The sequence below is a fragment of the Enhydra lutris genome, unplaced genomic scaffold (genome assembly GCF_002288905.1).
Source record: "Enhydra lutris kenyoni isolate GAN:26980312 unplaced genomic scaffold, ASM228890v2 scaffoldscaffold27, whole genome shotgun sequence".
In the NCBI taxonomy this organism is placed as follows: Eukaryota; Metazoa; Chordata; class Mammalia; order Carnivora; family Mustelidae; genus Enhydra; species Enhydra lutris.
In genome coordinates, this window is record NW_019154111.1 from 17,628,888 (window position 1) to 17,645,556 (window position 16,669).

Below are 16,669 nucleotides of genomic sequence, written 5' to 3' on the forward strand. Positions count from 1 at the left end.
GGTTCCTGGGTCTGCAGAGAGGAACAAACTGTCAAGTTAATAAGCAAATGTTCAGCAACATTAAAAATTTTCCAAGTTGTTAAAATTAGCATTAAAGACAAAGGAAGCAGTAAGTTTATACATTTAGTTCTCTAGTAGAAACAAAAAAGTACAATATTAAGTTTCCCTTTGACACAACAGTTATTTTCCCATTATTAAATTTTATTTCATCATTTTAAGTTATAATCCCAAAATAGAGCTGGCTGCTCAAGATTTAGAATAAGCAAATTTCTAAAAAGTTTTGATAGAACTATATATTACTTTGTATTTGAGGTACATGACTTAGTAATAGCCTATTCTGGTTCCCTTTTCTGTATGATATTATCATTTCCTTGAGTTTGGTTGGTCAGTTTTGGCTTTTGTATCTGTATCCCTTTAGAAGTCCATTCCCACTAGATCTAAGAAACTTTAGACTAGTTTAGCTGTATCCAGGAAGTGTTTTCTTTTTTTTTTTTTTTTTAATTTTATTTATTTATTTGACAGACAGAGATCACAATTAGGCAGAGAGACAGGCAGAGAGACGGGGGAAGCAGGCTTCTTGCTGAGCAGAGAGCCCGATGTGGGGCTCGATCCCAGGACCCTGGGATCATGACCTGAGCCAAAGGCAGAGGCTTTAACCCACTGAGCCACCCAGGTGCCCCAGGAAGTGTTTTCTAAAATGTAATTGGAAATACACTTCTAATATATAAGATCGTGGGTTGCCTCTAGTGTGATTAGATAGAAGTGAAAATAAAGCCTAAACAAGACAGTTATATTTTAGAGATCTTTTTGACATCGGCATACAGGGAACTTCCTCATTCCCTTTTTTTTTTTTTTTTAAAGATTTTATTTATTTACTTGACAGAGATCACAAGTAGACAGAGAGGCAGGCAGAGAGAGAGAGAGAGAGAGAGAGGGAAGCAGCCTCCCTGCTGAGCAGAGAGCCCGATGCGGGACTTGATCCCAGGACCCTGAGATCATGACCTGAGCCACCCAGGCGCCCCCCCTCATTCCCTTTTAAAGCTGAATGTTATCCCATTGTATAGATCTATTTTAATTCATTTAACAGGCCCCACCTTTATATACACATAGGTTCATTCTCCTCCACCCTCTTTTTTTTTTTTTTTTTGCCATTTATTTGTTGATAAAACCAGATTATTTGACCTATAGAGCTTCTTAGGAGCTGAATTTTGATCATTATATCCCTGTCATGTTGTTCTGCATTTTCCTTTGTTCCTAATCTTTCCTGTGAATTCATAGAAGCCTGATCAGATTTCTGGAAGGCTTTATTCTTAGCTGGTGTTACATACTTCAGTTAGGTAGTATGTAATGTCTGGCTTTATCTCTTTTCATGATGTTAGCAGCCATTGATAATATGTGCCTGATTCATTAATTCATTAAGAATTGGAGAATGTATTCTAATTTTATCATGCCTTCTTCATTTGTTGCCTTGAATAAGAAAATTTCCCTTCTCCACTATTTGGTTACCCTGAGATAATATATATACAATTCATATAGGAAATGTTCTTGATTTTTCCCTTGAATTTACCAGTTTTCAGAGTAATAAAGTTTGTCCCTTAACATTCTTCAGAAGTGGTCAATGAAGATTTTTCTTTAATATCATTTTGGCCTCATAGATTTAAATGCATTTGATGCATTTCAACCCACTGTGGTTATTTCTTTAGTGATTCTTGAATTTTCCCACCTTTGGCAGCAGAAGACTCTCTAAGTTGGCTAGTGGGTATTTTTGATACAATTCTAATGATCTTTGATAGCATCCTTGCTTAACGGTATAACAAGATATTTCTGATTCATTGTGTACATTTCCTGTCTTAAACCTAGAGTCGGACATTTTCTTAAGAGACCCTGGTTTCTTTTATAGGTAAATGTTATTTAGAGTATGCAAGCCAAGGGTACATTGCTAGTAGATTGGTTAATCTTACAGGGGGTAAAAAAAATCACTGATTACCTGATACCAGAATCCGTATACTTGTAGGTTATATCTCTCTGTAAGTCAGTAAAAAGAAATTTAGTACAAATAAGACTCCTGTATTCTGCTGAGATCTAATGAAAAGATAACTAGTTTACGTTTCCCAAAAAAGGAGGTGCCTGGGTTGCTCAGTCAGTTAAGCATCTGCCTTTGGCTCAGGTCATGATCCCAAGGTCCTGGGGAGCTCAGTGGGGAGTCTGGTTCTCCCTCTTACCCTCTTCCTGCTTGTATTCTCCTTCGTGTGTGTGTGCTCTCTCTCAAATGAATAAATTTAAACATATTTTTTAAAAAGTTTCCCCAAAAAGGGTTCAAAGGCTGGGTACTTCTTTGTGGTATTAAGTTAGTCATTTCAATACTCTGAATCATATATAACTTCAAAATAGAGATAATATTGCCTATCACAGCTTTTATGGGGACCAATATTGAAGTATGTGATAATAATAGCTTACATTTGCTAGGAATTTTTTATGTGCCAGGTTTTATACTAAGTATTTTACCTGCTTTTTTCATTAAATCAGTGTAAAAGGACAAAAGATACCATTATTATCTCCCTTTTGTAAAGGAGACTATTCAGATTAGAGAGGCTAAGCACCTTGCTGTTTCCATGAAGGGAAGTTAGGATGATCCAAAGAAGCTATTGTCATTAAGCAGCTCAGAAGGTAGATTTCCTTTCCAGGAGAAATGAGCCAAATTAAACAGAGAATCTACAACTGGACTATTTAGAGTTCGATTGAGCATAAGTAGTAATAGTAGCCCAAATTAATTTTTAAAAATGCATTAAATTCATGATCAAAAGATGAAAGAATATATTTGGATTCCATTACAACCAGTTATGGTGGAAGAAAACTCGGCAACTCAGATTCCAGAAGGGGCTTTCTTCTTTTGTGGGCAGTGGCGGTAGGGGTGAGGGGGTGGTGAGGATGGAGGAGTATTCTTAGCTTTTTATTTTAATTCCACTATAGTTAAAATACAGTTTTTTACTAGTTTCAGGTGTACAATATAGTGATTCAGCAATTCTATACATTACTCAGTGCTCATCATTGTAAGTGTACTCTTTCTTTAATCCCCATCACCTGTTTCACCCATCCCCCACCCCCAGGTTGGGCTCTTTTACAAACTGGCTTTTTGACCTTGCCAAGTGATTTGTTCTCTTTCGGCCTGAGTTCTTCAACAGAGGAGTTAAAATACGTATTTCAGAAGCTAATGTGCTGGGACTAGAGTAGAACACTAATGTTTGAGTGTGGCTTACTGTTACTTGAGTATGGCTTACTATTCATGTGCAGAATTAAAAAACAAAAACCCTTACAACAACTATATAGCTTCCATGGATTCAGGTTTCTGAATCATTGAATGATTCACTCATTTAACATACTTATTGGACACATACTATGTGCCAGGCACTGTAGCAAGTAGTATTCTAGCAAATGCTGAACAAAATGAAGTCTTCATTTTTCTAGTTTACATTCTAGTAAAGGACTTATTAATGCTTAATAAATTGATGAATGTAAAAACTGGTTATTAGGTGAATGAATGAATTAGGAGGGGCATCTGGAAAGTATTCTCTGATAGGTGACCTAATGTTAGAAGTTTGACATTTAAAAATGAAAATTTGTGGGGGGCACCTGTGTGTCTCAGTCAGTCGAGCGTCCCACTCCTGATTTCGGCTCAGGTCAGACGGTCGGGGGTCATGAAATGGAGACCTGCATCAGGCTCCCTGGTCAGTAGGGAGTCTGCTTGGGATTCTCGCTTTCCCTCTGCCCCTCCCCTCCACTCTCTGTCTCTCTCTTTCTCTCAAATAAATAAGTATAAATAAATAAAACTTAGGGAAAATTGTTGATTAAATTTTGCTCCATCTATTCTGTGGCTTTAAGGATGACATTCAAATGGCATGAGAATTATGAAATAGTATGAAAACTGCTTATAACATGGTTAAGTGAAAAACAGAGGACACAAAATTATGCACATATTTTTATTACAATCGTTTAAAAAAAAAAGTCATTAGAAGAAAGGCTAAGAAGAAATACATCAAAAGTTACCAGTATATGTTAATAGTGATTATTGGTGACTTCCCTTATTTTTTTTTATTTTCCAAATTTTCTATAATGTGATTATATCATCTTTGATATGAAAATAAATTTAATTTTTAAAAAGTTAGTCTATGTAATGATACCTCTCATTCATAGCATTATAAAAGTTTATTGTTTCGTTTGTATTTCACATTTAGAAATTAGACCTTAACCATTTCCTTAATTTGGACAAGCTGAACCCAGAGTTGAAAACAGCACACCTGGATTGCAAATGTTTCCTAAAGAGAGAAAAGAGGCTGCAGATGAGGTTGAGTCAATTCTCATGCCTTCTGTTATAGCATCATACCTATATGGAGTTTACTTTCCAAGTAGATTTTCTCCAGGGGTAGGAAATCCTATCAACTGAACATCCCTCTCAATAAAACAGAATGCCCAAGTGATTTATAAATAGAACATAACATCAGAAAGAGGAAATTGCCCAAGACCCTGTTTTATCCTAAGTGTGTCCGTTACTTTGGTCATCAAAGGAGGATAGCTGAAGATTAGCAACATGTATTAAGAGCCAAGGCATGGGGGCGCCTGGGTAGCTCAGTGGGTTAAAACCTCTGCCTTCGGCTCAGGTCATGATCCCAGGGTCCTGGGATCAAGCCCCGCATTGGGCTCTCTGCTCAGTGGGGAGCCTGCTTCCCCCCATCTCGATGCCTGCCTCTCTGCCTACTTTTGATCTCTCTCTCTGTCAAATAAATAAATAAAATCTTAAAAAAAAAAAAGCCAAAGTACGCATGGGATATGCTATTCTATTTACTCTTTAGAATAATTCACAGAGGAGAGAACTGTATTACCAAATTTTGGATGAGAAAATGGGAAATATAAATACCTGGAGTCCCACATCCAGATGAGCAACGAAACCGTGATTCAAATTAGATGTAAACTGACTCGAAAACCATTGCTTAAAAGCTTACATATGGGGACCAAAATATCAAATATTTCTTGGTAGAACCCCTTCCCAGTAGCACTTCTGGGTCCCTTAAATGTTTATTAAATATTTTTTAGTGATGATTTTGTTTGCAAAAGACACCAACCACCTTTTTATTAGCATGACATCAGTTTCTGGATCTAGAGCAATGTCAGCATGGGCAAGCGTGAATACTATCCTGCAGCTCATAGTGTTTAAATTGCCAGGGTCTGTGAGAGAAGGACTCGGTAGTGGGTGAGAGAAGCGCCATATTGGAATAGATGGCTTTGCAATGAGTTGGGAACAGTTCCCCTTGCCTCAGTCTCTGCACCTCCATGAGAAGCCACATCAGGACGTGGTTCTGCAGTCAGTGTTCTCAGGTGAGGAACAGAAACCCAGAGTGAACCTAAGGCTGGAACAAGGAACGTTGCCTTTAGTTCCTTACAGTAGATCGAGTGACCAGCTCTTACCCTGAGGTGACCTCTTCTATGGAATCAGATGATTACTTAGTCATCTGTTCGTAATACATTGCTGACCAGAAAAACCAGACTTTGAAATCAATAATTTAAGATGTACACACACAATTAATATGTACACACACATTTGTCATTCATATAAAGACAAAAATAAACTAGGTCTGGTTTAAATACAACTTAACATTCCAGAGTAATGAAGACTGTACTGATTTTATTCCTGGATCTGGTTTCTTAGCCAGATCAGAGCCAAATAAAGCAATATGTTCATGTTTATGTTACGTGACATACATAATGTCTACTTAGGATACCTCTCAGTGGCTTTCAGAAGGAAAAAAACCCATCCTAAGTTTCATCTCTTCTCTAGGTGACTACGCTATAGGCCGTAAATCTCCCTTTAAATTCAACTGTCTCACAACCAAGCTCTCTGAGAACCTGCTAAAACCAGCAGGCACAGTGTTATCAGTGAGCCAGAAAAAGAGAAAACCCCGGAGCCCCCATCAGCCATCTTGGTCCCTCTGCAGTCGGCTCCTTCGTACCCCCGATAACAATGACAGGAAAATTTCTTCTCCATTGCTTCCAGGTCTGTATCCGATGCTTTTCCTTTCACAATAAATTCTCCATCCTCGGAGGCCTCTATGTGGTAACTTTCAGGGTTCAGGTGAAGGTAATCCGGGGCTTTCCATGCTCTCCTTCTGCATCTCCCGTTCCCCCTGCAGAGGTGAAGGCTGCACACCTCAGCTGCTCGCGTCACGTTGACTATGTAGCTCCCTAAATCAGAACTCACGTACTGCTTCACCTTTGTACAGTTGCCCTAGAAATGTGGAAACAAATGGGCTTTAGTGGATTTGGGCACTGATAGGGTTTGAGCATCTAGGCCCCCAAGGCAGTTCTTTGGCGTTGAGTGAAACCTAACATCTTGGCTCCAGGTTGATCTCTGAGGCTCAGGTGCTAAAACACAGGGGAGCTGATCAGAAAGGATGAAAGGTCCAAGGGGCGGGAGATGGAGAATAGGGTACAAGGGAGCTAAGCCACTGAACTTGCAAATGGGTCCCAGAGTCATCGTGTAAGGACCCGCCTTCTTCCAATTTACCTCCTTTTTTTCTCCTTCTAGCCCCCAACTTAATGAGTGTGAAAAAAAAGAACAAACCCAAATTAGAAATCATGCCAGAGCTGCTTTCCTCTGGCTGCTTTTTGGGGTGTTCTGTACCTTTCATACTTGTGTAGGAACCTGAATCCTCATAGTCTACTGATTTATTGTTAACAGTCGACCGGTAGGTTCCTGGATTTTCCTGTCAATTACACTCGAATATCAACTGCCCTGGGTTCTGGACTTCTGTATACAATTCAAACACGGGAAAGCCTGAATAGGTCATTTTTTTTTTTTTTATGGTTCCTATCGTGTGTTCTAAACAGAGCCCACCTGGTTTGTGCCCTCTGCTTCCTCTCAGCAGCCGCACAGGCTGGAGAGGAAATACGAACACCTAGAGAGTCCAGAATTGATTCTTCCCACTTCTACCTAATTCTTATATTAGACAGGGGAGACTTTTAAGCTGATATTGTCAGCTTAAAAGTCAGGTTAAAACAAACGGTTTCATGAAAGAGATCTTGACAGCAACAAATTGAACCTGTGCACTTCTCCGAGTAATATCAGGTCATCATGAACTTGCAAAGAATTCAATTTAACAAAAAGTGTTGAGGATACAAGTACTACAATTCCAGGCAAATGTATCATACTGTAGAGATATAAACAAACAGCATCTGGAAATACAGAAGAGATTGTGACTAATATGGATTGGGAAAAACTAGAAAGACTTATTAGAGTAAATACTATCTGAGCTGGGAGAAATTTGAAGAGAGCTATACATCTCACTTTAAATGCTATTAGTTTTCAGCTAATTTCCCCACAGAGGAAAAATAGATTCAATGCAGAGATTAAAAACTTACCATCTGTTTCTTCTTCTCAAAATAGGATATAACACATTTAATGTAGTAGTTAAATGCACGTGCTCCAGAGTCAAACTGTGGTTAATGCCAGCTTCACCAGTAAGTAGCCTAACTAGCTGTTACCCTAGTTGGATTTCCTCTCTTGTTTCTTCATCAATAAATGAGGATGGTAGTCCCTACCCCATAAGGGTTATTATGGTCAGTAAGTGAGCAAATCCAAAACAAAAAGCATTTAGCACAATCTGAGCACCTAATAAGTAGCCAAGGAATGTCAGTATTATGATTACTGTCTTAACAAAAGTTAATAATACTATTGAGCTCCTTCAATTATTAGGCATTGATTTAGACTTTAATTCTAAAGCTAGTTTATTGTGGGAGCCATGAGAGCTCCGACTGGAGTTAACTATCCAAGGAAAGAGCAAATACTTGAAATAATATTAACTATACCTTTAAGGTTCCGCCTTACCTCAGATGAAGTTAAATTCATGTCTCCCCAGATGACAATGCCTGCTGCTCCCAAGGCAGCACTTTCTCCAATGGTACTGATTAGATCTTGCTAGATTGAAGAGATTAGAGTTCATTATTCATGATATAAAACAGTACTCCAGGGATTAGGATTAGAGGCTGAGTGCAATATAATATAATAGGAGGATTCTCCACCTTCTTAGAGTAACGCAAATGTTGAATAAACCAAGGCTCAAAAATCACGCTCCATAATCATATGGAAAAACATACTAAATATTTTTAAAGAAAAACTTGCATTTTGCCAAACAGGATATCATTTTGATGACAGCCTAGAAATAGCCACCAGAAGCTGTCTAATCAAAAGTCAACTGGGGCTAATACACACAAACCAGCCATATGTACGTGACCCAGAAACAGAATCTGAAAGTTTTTCTTCAAATGTGGAGAATACCTCACATTCCTCTTAGCTAAATTCTCTTCCCAATTTGCAACACTCCTGGGAGGACTTCGCCTCTGCAGGGACCCAGGGGGGTTTTGTGTCATTTGGATCCCAAGGCCAGGCAAAGCGACTCAGTGTTAAGGACCTACAGGCTCTGATTTGGTCCACCCTTAGGTTTGGTCTCTGAAGCTATTTGTGTCTGATTTCAATGTACCTGACTTAATGGGCTTTATTTATGACTCAGCCAGTCATGATAGAGCTGCCCGACTTTTTCTCTGTATGTTAAGTAAATGAAAACAAAACTTCAGTAGGGGATTTTTGGTTTTGTCATCCTAAAGGATTTAAGTGTTTAAGGATTAACATGGATTGAGGCCATTTCAGAAGGAAATTAGGAGTTGAAGGTATGCAGTTGGTTTCCTAATTTAAGGTCCTGTGGTAGGTTTCCTAGATAAGTTTATTAAATTATAGTATATTCTCTGACGGTTTAGGATCCTAAGCATTCACCTTTTACTGCAAGGATGAATTTCCATCAGTTACATGCTGGAAAATGTAACTGGGTGATTTGCTGGGAAATAAAAGCAGAACTTTATAATTGTATTTTGCCTGGGAACTTTTCTATTAAAATCAACAGTTGAGAGATACATCTTATCTGTTCACTTTTATGGTCCACTCAAAGGCTTTATGATCTCAGTGTCTTAAGTTTTATTCTTCTGGATATTTTCCAAAAGGGTGGAGATTTTGGTTTAAATGACTTTCCCTTTCGGGTTCAGATCCATTTACATTTCTGTGGCCACGGAGTCTGCTGAATAGGTCAGAGCTCACATAACAAGAAAGGAAGTTTTCATGAGGCTCTAGTGAGATAGGGGAAGTGAAATGTTTTTGAAAATTATCTGTGATATGGTGAATATGGGAGGTGCCAGCCATGTAATGCCCAGAATGAGGACTCTGCTGGATCTACACCCATTGCCTCTTTTGGCAAAGATACGAGGAGCAGGGAACCTCCCTCCACTCACTTTGAAGTTAGTGAAGCCGTAATCACATCATGTGAGCAGAGGGGCCAAATCCCCCAGTGGCCTTCCATGAATTACTATTACATGTATGTTACACCTTTTTCAGCTGCCCCATAGTTCTTGAATATTCTGTTCTGGGGTTTGTTTTGTTTTGTTTTCCCAGCCTTTGTTCTCTTTGCTTTTCAGTTTCAGCGGTTTCTGTTGAGACATCCTGAGGCTCTAGAAATCTTTCCCCAGCCCTGTGCAGTCCAAAGCCCATCAAAGACATTCTTTATTTCTGCTATAATGTTTTTGATCTCTAACATTCCTTTTCGATTATTTTGTAGCATTTCCAGCTTTGTGCTTACATTGCCCATCTGTTTTGCATGCCTGTCTACTTTATCTATTAGAGCCCTTTGCATATTCATTAGAGTTGTTTTAAATTTCCAGTCTGGTAATTCCAACATCCCTGCCATATCTGAGTCTGCTTCTGATGCTTGCTCTATATCTTCAAATTCTGTTTTTGCCTGTTAGTATGTCTTGTAGTTTTTTTCTTAATAGCTTAGTAGTTTAATAGCTTAATAGCTTAATAGTTTAATCTTAATAGACATGATTTAATTTTTTCTTGATGGGCAAATAGCTCATACTAGGTAAAAGGAACTGCTATAGATAGGCACTCAGTAATGTGCTAGTTAAGATGTAGAGGAAATGGAAGTGTTCTGTGTTCCTATGATTAGTTCTCAGTCTTTTAGTGAGCCTTTGCCTCTGGACTGTGAAATTCACAGGTTGATCAGTTGTGTTTCCCACTTCTTAGGTGGGATAGTCGGGCTAGATGGGGTTAGAGCCGGGCATTTCCCTTCTTGCAAGTGGAAGACTAGAGCCAGCTGGAGTTGGGTATTTCCCTTCTCCCAGTTCACCTAGGCTCTGATAAGTCCCCAGTAGGTTTGGTACTGGTTAGTTTCTCCTGAGGGCAGACCTTGTTAAGAAGAACAGAATGTTCTTGAGTATTCAAAACAGTTCTTTTTCTCCTGCCCCCTGCCAGATGCATTAGAAGATTTTTCTCTGATATTCACTGTGAGTATCCGATAAGCTTTTGGAGAGAAAACTCACAAAATTATATCCCTACCCATGACTGAGTCCCCTGGAGTTTTTATCTCTCAGATTGGTCCTCGCTGAGTCTCCAGCAATTTGTCAGTTATAATTCAAGTTACCCTACTCTGGCTGTGGTTCCCAAAGAGGTTTGTGTTCTGGTAAGTTGTGATTCTCTATATTCACCTGTTTTCCTCTTGAATTTTTAGGGCAGCAGTTTGCCCCATGTCTTCCCTTCTCATGAATCTAAGAAGAGTTCATCTTTCTTTCTTTCCTTCTTTCTTTCTTCTTCTTCTTCTTTTTTTTTTTTAAAGAAGACTTTATTTTTCAGTCTGTTTAGCTTTTTACTTATTAGGATGGTGTGGCAACTTCCAAGCTTCTTACCATGCTGAACTGGAAACCCCAAATCTCCCATGAATTCCTTTGGGCGAAAGCAGTGTCATCAAAGGAAGTGGGAAACACATTTACAGGTTATAAGTAAGGAAGCTATAGATGTTTGCCGTGAAACCCACACCTTCTGAAGCTAATTATCAGAAAGGAATGCTGGGGGCATCTGATTGGCTCAGTCGGTTAAGCATCTGCCTTCAGTTGAGGTCTGTGATTGAGTCCCACATTAGGCTCCTTGCTCAATGGGGAGTCTTCTGCCTTTCTCTCTCCCTCTGCCTCTCCCCCTGCACGTGTGCTTAAGCTGTCTCTCCCTCAATCTCTCTCTCTCTCTCTCAAATAAATAAATAAATAAAATCTTTAAAAAAAAATGGAATGTTAAGTTTCTTCCCAATGTGTCCTTTAGAGTTTATTGGAACTGATTCAACACGGCGAGTCTTCATGCACATGTTGACTATAGGTAAGGAGTCAATAGCAGATATTAATGCAAATTTCTCTACCAGATTAGCTCACTGTCACCTAGCTGAGAGCAGGGTGCTGAATGAATCACAGAGCAGCTATGTTTTGGGGACCAAAAGAGCAAGGCTCTATTCAGTGAGGGAAGTGACAGGTAAGATGCCTCTGGGAATAGATAAGGACCACATGAGAGTGTGAGCTACGTGAGTGATGTCACATGAAAGAAGAAATAAGGAACGGCGCATGCTGTAACAGCAACAAATATTCCAAGTCCTAGCATTTTCTCCACCTCTCCCTCATGCTCTCCACAGTGCATGTAAGTAAGGTGCCCACTGTGGGGAGCTGGAGCATCACCAATGAGCTCCTTGCGTGTTACCAGAGGAAATACTAATTAATTAGAGGGAAAGACATTTTTAAATCTACAGTCAAGAAAACTCCCTTCATTATTTTTAAAAACATAACATCAAGTTTTATTTAGGTTGTGTATATGTAAGTGGTATAGGCAATCTTTCGTGTGAAATGAGGTGTTACTGCCCCTATATCGTCCCACTGCGAATGCTGATTATGATTCCGTTCTTAGATATTCCTTTCCAAGTTTAAGGCTTTGGTACCTGGTAAAAAGTGACAGCTGCACCACATATATTTTTAAGTGTCTCAAATTTTCATATGTATTTTCTCATTTGATTTTCATAATACTTCTGCTAGGTAGATAGGGCAGGTAATACTGTCTCATTTTATTTATTAAGATAATGAGGCACCGAGGTTGGACAGGTGAGGAAATCTGCTACTTATTGGTAAATCGTTACTCTAATCCTAACTATATATGTATGTGTACACATGCACAAACATGCACATACAAAAACACACTCTAAACTGCAGATATCGTGGCACTGGCTGGCTCAGACAGTGGATCATGTGACTCTTGGTCTCAGGGTTGTAAGTTTGAGCCTCACATTGGGTGTAGAGATTACTTAAAAATAAAAAGTTGGGGCATCTGGGATGGCTCAATTGTTGAGCGTCTGCCTTCAGCTCAGGTCATGATCCCAGGGTCCTGGGATCGAGCCCCGCATAGGGCTCCCTGCTCGGTGGGAAGTCTGTTTCTCCCTCTCCCACTCCCCCTGCTTGTGTTCCCTCTCTCGCTGTGTCTCTCTCTGTCAAATAAATAAATCTTTTTTAAAATTTTTTAAAAAATCTTTTTTTAAAGATTTTATTTATTTTTTTGTCAGAGAGCAAGCAGAAGTAAGCAGAGTGGCAGGCAGTGGCAGAGAGAGAAGCAGGCTCCCTGATGAGCAAGGAGCCCGATGTAGGACTCGATCCCAGGACCCCAGGATCATGACCTGAGCTGAAGGCAGCCGCTTAACCAACTGAGCCACCCAGATGTCCCAAAAAATTAAAAATCTTAAAAAAAAAATAAATTGCAGCTATCTTTCAAAAGATTAGAAATGGACACAAACCATTATTAGTCATTAATGATTTGGTACAAATGAATGTCAGGTTTTTAAAATTTGTGGGCAGAGTTTTATGGAGGATAGAATAAAATGGTGGGTAAACTGATGGTATAAAACATTTGGAAGTACTTTACGATTCGGAAATTTTCAGAATGATACTGAATGATTCTTGGGACTGCCAAAGAAAACTGTTTCTTGATGAGACCCTAACTGTTGTTCCTTCTTTTCTTAAAACAAATATTTCTGAGGCTATAGCTACTCAAGGAATCTTATCTAGGTTTATCAAATGTGCAGAATGTACCAGTAGTGTAAGCTAATCTTTCAAAATGAACACTTTATCCCTTAAAGTTTATTGTTTCTTCTAAAAGTAAATTTATTATCATCAAAGGTAGAAACTTGTTTAAGTGAAATATTAAAAGGAATAAGTTTCACAGAAGAAAGTAATATTTAACTTTCAGTTCCAGGGTCAAGAAGATCTAGAGGACTTTTTAAGCCTCCCAGGTGGTACTAATTCCTATCATTCTTAATCATTTGTTGATGACTTTTCTGGGAAGTACAAATATCAGTCCACACAATGGAGACTTTTCTCTTCTTACTCATCTCATTAATGATGTCCAAGGAATAGCATTTACCAAATCCTGATACATCTGTGCCTTTTCTTCTTCTGAGGATTAGGCATATTCTCTATATGCTCTGTAGATACCTTCTAGTCATGCCAAAGCCCTCATCTGGGTTTCCTGAGCCTCTTTGGAGGCTTCATAGTCAGAACATCTCTAAGCATAAGTGTATTAAAATATACTCTGGTGATTTGAAACTTGCAGTGGTGGAGAAGGAGGAAATGTGATAAACCGATGGTATCCAGTAATATCTAAAAATACCACTGCACCACCCATGTGAAGGCCTGAACAAGTTCACAGAGGGGCACCTAGGTGGCTCAGTGGGTTAAGCCTCTGCCTTCAGCTCAGGTCATGATCCCAGGGTCCTGGGACTGAGCCCCGCATCGGGCTCTCTGCTCAGTCAGGAGCCTGCTTCCCCCTCTCTGCCTGCTGCTCTGCCTACTTGTTCTCTCTCTCTGTCAAATAATAAGTAAATCTTAAAAAAGAAATTAAAAAGAAAGTTTACACATACTTATTGAAGTCCAGCCGTTAGAGCAGCATCTACTTTTAAGTGTTTATCTCAAGAAGGTTCCATTTGAGTTACCAGAGTAGCAAAGGGAGAAGAAGGGAGAGAAAACTGAGCTGAAAGTTCATCTATTTTAAAAGTTACCCTTATGGTTTGTGGGAGGCCTTTGGCTACAATAGTAAAATAAACAATAAAACTTGTATTTGTAAGTTTTACCCTAGGGTTGCAAAACCATCTGCTAGTGATGAATTTATGACTGAATTTTTTTTTATTATTTTTAAAAACTTTTTAATTGTGATAAGAAGACACATAAAATTTACTCCCTTCACCATTTCTAAGTTCAGTAGGGCTACATATATTCACATTACTGTGCCTCCCTTATACCTTTTATCAAAACTGGTATTATGCATTAAAAAGAAAACATTTTTTTTTCTTGACATTAGATAGTAAGGCCAGAAGCAAGAATGCTTCCGATAACTCTTCCAAATGTGAGGGCAAACTACTCCATTTTAAAATATCCTCTCTGATTTTCCAGCCTGTCCACCACCAACTGCTTCAATAAAGGCCAGTCATGAGGGAGCACCATCAAAGCTGGGGAGGAAGGAGGGAGGAGTTGCTCTTATTGCCTTTTAACCTTCCCTCCATAACATGTTGCTTAAAAGAATAATAAATAATTAAAATTCAGTTGGCATAAATGAAGAGTCTAAGAGGATAGCTAATCAAAGGAACAATTATGGGGGCGACTCGGTGGCTCAGTGGATTAAGCCTCTGCCTTCAGGTCAGGTCATGATCTCAGGGTCCTGGGATCGAGCCCCACATCCGGCTCTCTGCTCAGCTGGGAGCCTGCTTCCTCCTCTCTCTGCCTGCCTCTCTGCCTACTTGTGATCTCTGTCAAATAAATAAATAAAATCTTAAAACAAAACAAAACAAAACAAAAAAACGAAGGAACAATTACCCTGCTTTCTAAGAGACCACTAATTGGGAATTCCTCAAAGAACACAATTAACAAAGAAATGTCTCTTTGAGGGGCACCCTGGGTGGCTCAGTCTGTTAAGCATCTGCCTCTGGCTAAGGTCATGGCCTGAGGGTCCTGGGATCTTCCTGGCAGGCTCCCTGCTCAGTGAGGAGTCTGCTTTTCCCTCTTCCTTTGCTCCTCCGCCTGCTCGTGCTCTCACTCTCAAATAAATAGATGAAATTTTAAAAAAAAGTCTCTTTTAAAGACAGGGAGGAAACCCCTCCCCCATCTTTGGCAAGGGATATCTTACCTTAGAAAGAAAAAATAAAGGTTCATTTCTGTAGCCTAACCTTGTGTAGACGAATACAGGCAGAGCATAATCATGGGATGTCATAGTGGAGATCCTCATGGATTCATGCACTCGAAATTGTGAGAAGAGCAAAATGTTTTCGTTGTCGCCAAGAGATTTTCTGACACCAATAGAAGGATATAAAGCAGCACTGCTATTCCAGAGCCAAGAGAGCTCATTGTTTCTCAAAACTTCCTCTTCTGGGCATGACCCAGTATAATTCGGGGCATAAACATCATAATTGTGGCAATCCGGATATAAATAATAACCCCAGAGGCCCTTGGGTCTACTCCTCATTCCCAGTTCGATGGTTTCCTTCATGAAAGCTTTTGCACTTTCTTCAAATGTTGCTTTGGCTAAGTATTCAATATCAGTAGCTGATACGTTCTCTTGCATATCAGAAATAAGCTTTCTTGACTTCTGTCTGTAAACATCTTTTGTGTTCCAGTTACGGGCCCACTGGGGTCGCCAGTATTCCCAGTCTATAACAGCAAGGCCACTGAAATCTTCAGCAGGGATGTAATAATTAATATCCTGGTCAGCTTTTTCTAGATGCACTTGCAAGCTTATGTTCTGGGGGAGACCCCCATTAATGGGAACCCCCTGGGATGTATACCATGGATAGTATCCCAGTCTGTTGACATAAAATATGGTGACATTTTGCCCCCTGGCCTTGGCCAGTGGGCTTCCAATCACCTGAAACATTTTCAAATTTAGTCCTATATTGTATTTTACCAAACACTGATCCGTTGGAGCATTCCAAGCAGCTATAAAAGGTTTCCTTTGATAAATTGGAAGTCGGGCAGGTTTCAGAGAAGAGATAGACTTCAAAATGAAGAGTATGAGCAGCCATGATGTGAGATGTATTGGTTGAACAGCACAAAACCTTAATTGTCCTTCAGATAATACTTTCATGATAAGATAAAACCTTATCTTCTGCTTTAATATACAGTGGAAGACCTGTAGGGAGATGTATTTTTCTATTAGTGATATTTGGAGGAAAAAGACTCAAATACTAGATGATATTATTGTTGTTCCATATTTATATTTTAAAGTGCTTTTTATTTAAAGTTTTGGATATAAATAAATTGAGATATAGAAGCAAGGATAGTGATGGAGCTTCTCTTCAGAGGCAAGCAGTGCAATTCGGTAAACATTCACGGAACTTCAGGCCTTATGTCCAGAATACAAAATGAACAAGATGTGGTCCTTGCCCTCAAAAAAAAGCTCATGATTGAATAAAAAAAAATGTAAAATTATATCAACTCTCATTTTGGAAAACTCATCAAATCCTGGGCACCATGCTTAAGTACTTTATAAAATATTCATCTCAAAAATAAAATAAAATAAAATAAAATAAAATAAAATATTCATCTCATTTAATCTTACAATAACTTTTAAGTAAGCCCAGATGTCCGGATGCTTTCCCAGGCTCTCTTGCAGCTAGGGTACTGATATGTGTTTGTGGCCAGGATCCATCCTGCTCTAGATGTTGTGTGAGTGTGTGTGTGTGTGTGTGTGTGTGTGTGTGTGTGTGTGTCTTTTTTCCTACTCCAGACTTTG

General features: G+C 39.2%; 1 protein-coding gene across 1 annotated transcript; it reads right to left on the reverse strand.

Moving 5' to 3' along the window:
* Positions 1-5,875: 5,875 nt before the first annotated feature.
* On the reverse strand, positions 5,876-16,039 carry LOC111151913 (hyaluronidase-4). The gene is made up of 3 exons (XM_022510122.1): positions 15,068-16,039; positions 7,877-7,966; positions 5,876-6,277 (listed from the first exon to the last, which is right to left on the reverse strand). The coding sequence occupies exons 1-3, from the start codon at positions 16,019-16,021 to the stop codon at positions 5,876-5,878; spliced, it is 1,446 nt and encodes a 481-aa protein (XP_022365830.1). The 5' UTR covers positions 16,022-16,039.
* Positions 16,040-16,669: the final 630 nt, after the last annotated feature.

Bases quoted from the DNA above. Each gene is read 5' to 3' on its own strand.
- LOC111151913 (XM_022510122.1), bottom strand. From the start codon at position 16,021: ATGAAAGTATTATCTGAAGGACAATTAAGGTTTTGTGCTGTTCAACCA. The intron at 7,967-15,067 runs GTAAGATATCCC...TCTTCAATCTAG, and splicing joins CTTTATTTTTTCTTTCTAAG to CAAGATCTAATCAGTACCAT. The intron at 6,278-7,876 runs GTAAGGCGGAAC...CCACATTTCTAG, and splicing joins TGAATTTAACTTCATCTGAG to GGCAACTGTACAAAGGTGAA.